This window comes from Lissotriton helveticus, chromosome 5_1, assembly GCF_964261635.1.
Source record: "Lissotriton helveticus chromosome 5_1, aLisHel1.1, whole genome shotgun sequence".
Classification (NCBI taxonomy): Eukaryota; Metazoa; Chordata; class Amphibia; order Caudata; family Salamandridae; genus Lissotriton; species Lissotriton helveticus.
The window spans coordinates 81,049,900-81,055,004 of NC_136065.1; the positions used below are offsets into that span (position 1 = coordinate 81,049,900).

Here is a 5,105-nt window from a genome sequence, read left to right on the forward strand (position 1 = left end):
CAAGATCAGTGCCGGGTACGGGGCCCGGGAGCGCCGGAAGCGGTGGGAGAAGGTGTGCCAGGCCATTTACCACCACTCTCGGGTCTGGCGCACCTACAACCAGGCCACCCACCGCTGGACGGATGTCCTGACCCGTGAGCGAGATCTGCTCGACCTCCTTGGCCTTGAGATCCCCGGGCTTGGTGAGTAGTAGCTATGTCTTTACTACTATGTTTTCTCCTGCTGTGTTATTATATTGCAAATTTTTGTTTTTTACCAAGAGCAATAATGCTGCTCATTACATTGTAGGTAAATTATATTTCAAAATCTTCTGTGCATTTCAGGTACACTGCTCTCCTTCTCAGTAGTGTTGCTACTATGCTTATTTGTTTTAGATTTTGTGTTCATTTCATTGGCCTGTGAAATTATGTATGAGTGTAGTTTAAAGAACTGCGTAATGCTACACACTAAGGTTCAGATTTTTATTTACCGGCGCATCCCTGCAAAGTAGCAGGGATGCGCCAGTAATTGTGCGTCACGCCACCATCACCCATGGTGCGCCGTATTTACAATGCGGCGCACCATGGGCCCAAAACATCACCAGAGCCGTACGCATCTGTGCCGTAAAGGCGGCGCATTGCTGGAGTTGCGTCGCAACGATGGTGCAGCTCCATCAATGCTCTGGGGTGCCCTATCTCCCCAATGCTGCGTCAAGCCGTACGTGTGCTTCAAGCAGGCGCAGGGTTTGAGTCACGCATCATTGTCCTCAAAGTGACTGATTGAAATCTTGTAGATTTCCCTCAGCCACTTTTAGGATGCGTTCCTGCGCAGGAACGCCCTGCCTTGCGCCGGAACGCCCCCTATTGGCGCAGGGCTTTACAACGTGATGCATCTCCCATATGCGTCACGTTGTTAATATACGCCGCACCATTGCGCCTCTTTTGTGCTGTCGCTGCGTCACAAAAGTCACGCAACAATGGAGCAAAAGAGCCGCAAGGGCCTTCTAAATCAGCCCCTACAGACTCAAGTCCAGTCCTTCCTTTGTACACATGGCGATAAGAAGAAATAGTGGTGGTGGATTAATAGTTTGAGTATTTTAATGACTGGTTAATGTAGTAGGAAACTTTAGTGTGGTCGCTGATCTTCAATCACGATGGACTTTGGCTGTCACTTTGCGTGCTGCGGACTGCTGCCTGCCAATCCTAGGCAAACCTTTTTAGTACTTTGTTTAGTGAGTTACATAGGGTAGTTTCCAATTCGACGGTCCGCAAATCAAGCAATACTAAAGTAATGACGTAGTCGACCACATGAGATTGGTCAAAAATATATCCCGTGGAGTCGTTCCCTATTTGCTATTTCGCAAAAATATTTTGTTACTTTGTTAGTTCTTTTGAAATGTTTGATTTGGTTGAGAAATATCATCCATGTTTTCTGTTTTTCTTTCTTTCATGTTGTACATCAGCTTCCCCCAGGGGCAAGAGGAGGACACAGGAGGAGGAGGAGGAGGGTGCTGTTGACGATGCAGGCCAGGACCGGGCAGGCGAGGGCTCCTTTGCTGGCCCCAGTAAGTTTTAATTTTAATATAGAGTACTTATTTTTTCCTAGCGTTCCTCATTCGATTTTTTCTAAATCGTCTTTGATCTTCTTGTAGACAGGATCTAAATTCTTATCCTGCCTCGACTATGACTCCGTGTGGTATTACTAGATTATTCTTATTAGTCTGTCTGTGTAGCTAACTAAGATTGCACATTTGGCATTTCCATTGGACTCCCATTCTAGTCAGCAATAGCTCTATGCACTGAGTGCAGTCCTCTGGGATTGTCCATAATGTCTTTTCAAGTATTCTAAATGTTTATGCTTTGACCATTGCCAACAATAAAAAGGTGAATGACCACCAAGAAAGAATAAGATACTACTTTACTTTTGGTTTGGATAGGAGGACAATCCATTCTACTACTGTTGCAGGGACAAATCTGCACAAACAGAACTATGGACACTAAATAATGCATCGCTTAGCTTATCAATTATAATAGGTGCTGTAACTGTTAGACTTTCCACATACCTCAGTGATAACAGACTTTGTAGTTGAACCCCCAATCTCCTTACTGACTAGATAGTGTGGCAGAGTCATTTAGCTCCCAAAGTCACCGATGGCAGAGGCACGGACTCATGCTTGCAAAAATTCGAAAACCTTTAGCTCATCCACTCTAGTCTGGAGGACCAAAAACCACAGAGTCTATTTAAGTTTAAAAGCTTTATTAAAAGTAAACACATTTATTAAATTCAAGTTTGTCATAAAAGTGAACGTGTAACTGAAAATGGAAAAGTGCTTAGTGCTGACGATTAATTGGACACATTTCTTGTGGTCGAGCCGAGCTCTCACCTGGTTTGAACTTGATCCTGCTCGTGTTCTTAGAAGTCAAGCTTCTGTCTGTTAGGAGAAAAAGTGGTGCGTGTTAAAAAGTAAAAAGCAAACATTCATCAGTTGTGCCAAAAAGTGCAGCAAGACAACAGCCTTCCCTGGGAAAAGGGACATTTTTACTCTAGAGTACACAGTCATAAATTATTAAATTGTATGCTGTTTTTTTCACATTTCTTTCTTCCTCCTAGACCAAATATTATATAGTAGTGAGTGGTGTATTCTAACATTATTAAATGTACTTTGTAGGTGGAACATCTGGAGACGGGGCCAGCGCGGAGGTGGTGGTGGCATTGGACGAGGAGGACAACTCTGGGGAGGAGGCGGTGCAAGTGCCGGACAAGGACATGCCTGTGAGGGTTCACACGGTGGTGGCGGGCAGAGGTAAGCTATACATTCCTTAGTCATTGAGATTGAAGACTGCAGAGTGTGCTTTCTGCACGGGTGTATTATAAAAAAAGCAGGTAGTAGCCTCCTCTAAATGTACTTCGACTTAGCTGTGAAGTTTTTGGCGAGAAGAATCCCAATCAGATCTGAGGTGAACTTGATGGATGGGATGAACGAAAAGCGAAAGAAGGGTGTAAGTAAGTGTGGAAGCACAAGAAATGTAATGATGACTGGCAAAGAAGAATGATATGTGTTTGCTTGGTCCCCGAGGTGGCTGGGAAGGTAAGAAAATGGTATGGTGCATGGCTGGGTGAATGATGAAGCAAGGATGGGTGGAAGGAGAACAGCCTGGGTGGGTGAGACAGAAACTGTATGTGTGCATATACTTTGAATGGATGGATGCCTGGATCATTCATGGTACTATCTGACTCTTAGATAGCATATGTGTATCTAGAGAGAGTAGACGGTCACTGGATGAACTAAGTGTTACTTTGAAGAGCATGTAACACCGCACCCGCACGTCCGTTCCAGTGTAGGAAAGGCAAGGAAAAGAAGTTGTAACGTTGTCCAAATACTACCATGAATAGTAGCAGTAGTTTGTATTGCAACTGCAAGCACAGCATATATCCGGTTATTACGGTGGACACTCCCTACCTCTCTTAATAACTTTAGTTTAGTAGTAGTACGTCATTCATGTGTGGGGGTATCACTGTTCACTCAATAATAAGCAAAGCACCTAAAGTCATCCCATATGTCATCAAATACATCCCATGTGAAGTGATAGATAATCAGATAATTTAGCTTCTTCATTTTCCTTTTCTAATACTCATTTGCACTGTAGGGTGAAAGCTAAATTAATTAAGCAGTAGCCCTTTTAACAGAGTATTCTCAGTGCCACCCGTAATAGAAAAGTAAGAGCTTCACCACCTGCATGTACTGGACCGGTACAGTAACGCAAGTCTGTCTCACTCACCATGGTGTGCGTCTGTTTTTCTCGGGTGCAAGTTCACTGCGCTGGCATTATGCCGGCTTGCATAAGATAACGTACCAATTTTCCTAAACAAGAAAGAAGAAGAAGAATAAGAGTGGTGTACTGTCATAGTCGACTGTAATGGAAGTCCATAGTGCTCGTAGAATTTGTTCCTGAAACTCCCACTAATGTTAGAGCAAGGATGAAGAAGTCGGAGGTTACATAGATACTGTCCTCAATAGTTATGTACTGTGCTTTCAATTTGCTACTTGTACTGTGACAACTTTCTGCTCAATCATTTTGTGTTAATCTTAAGGAGCATTGGTTACAGACTATGTCTTTCTTTTTTCATGTAGTTGCTCCTTCCAAATCCAAGACACCATCAAGGAGGAAGGAGCTGGCTCGAATGGCCCGGCAACGGAGGCTGGATGCCACTGTCGCTGAATATCGGCGGCTGGTGGCCCTGGAGGAGGAGGAGACGCAGTCTGGTACAACAACAACGTCCACTGGGACAGCTGCATCCTCCTCCGTGCGGGCTGCCAGCCAGCGCAGTGCTCCAGCGGTACGGAGCCGGGCTACCAAAGCCAAACGCCACCGCCGAGCAGCAAAGAAAGCAGCTGCCCCTCACAGGATTTTCAAGGCACACCGGCGCCGCTTATCCCTCAGACTGTCCTACCTGGAGCAGGAGGTCCATAACTATAAGAACGTGGTGGAGGGCCTCCGCTTCGAACTTGCCACACTCCGCAAGGAGCATGATGCCCTGGCTGCTAATTCCAACAGCACCCTGCCATAGTGTCCCTTGCCCCTTTTTTAGAGACTTTTGGGGGGTGGGAATTGGGAGTTGGGATTTTTGGGGACTTTTGAAGGACAATCGTTGGGGTTAGGGAGGGTCTTGCGGGAGATTCTTTTGTTAGGGCTATAAAAATATACTTTTTGAAACTTTATCTGACCATACCTGTTTTTTACTGCTTTTGAGTCTGGTGGGTGGGGGTTTAACAGTAAGTTTGTTTTCCTGAATAGTCCTAGGACTTTAGTAGTACTACCGTCAATCCAATCTCTCGTCTCTCCTAATACTCCATTATACTACCTCCAACCAAACGCCTATCTTACCTGTAATTTCTGTTTGCAAGTAGGGCTAGGCCCAGGGCTGGCTCCACGGGAAACAGCGAATAAGGTTGGCAATCCTGGGCGGATCAAATTTCCTCATAGTGGTGGTACTAGTGGTGTGACACAGTGGCAGTTGCATGCCTATGAAAAAAAAGAAAATGAAATCTGGTTTGTCCTCCTGAGCAATACAACGGTACAATAGAGAATATAGCAGGTGACAGAAGTACACTAGAACAGTGCCAC

General features: G+C 45.1%; 1 protein-coding gene across 1 annotated transcript; it reads left to right on the forward strand.

The window, feature by feature from the left end:
• Positions 1 to 2,563: 2,563 nt before the first annotated feature.
• On the forward strand, positions 2,564 to 4,564 carry LOC144752973 (uncharacterized). Its single transcript, XM_078640782.1, has 2 exons — positions 2,564 to 2,782; positions 4,112 to 4,564. Exons 1-2 carry the CDS (start codon positions 2,635 to 2,637, stop codon positions 4,546 to 4,548), a joined length of 585 nt encoding a protein of 194 aa, XP_078496908.1. The 5' UTR covers positions 2,564 to 2,634; the 3' UTR covers positions 4,549 to 4,564.
• The last annotated feature ends 541 nt before the right edge of the window (positions 4,565 to 5,105 follow it).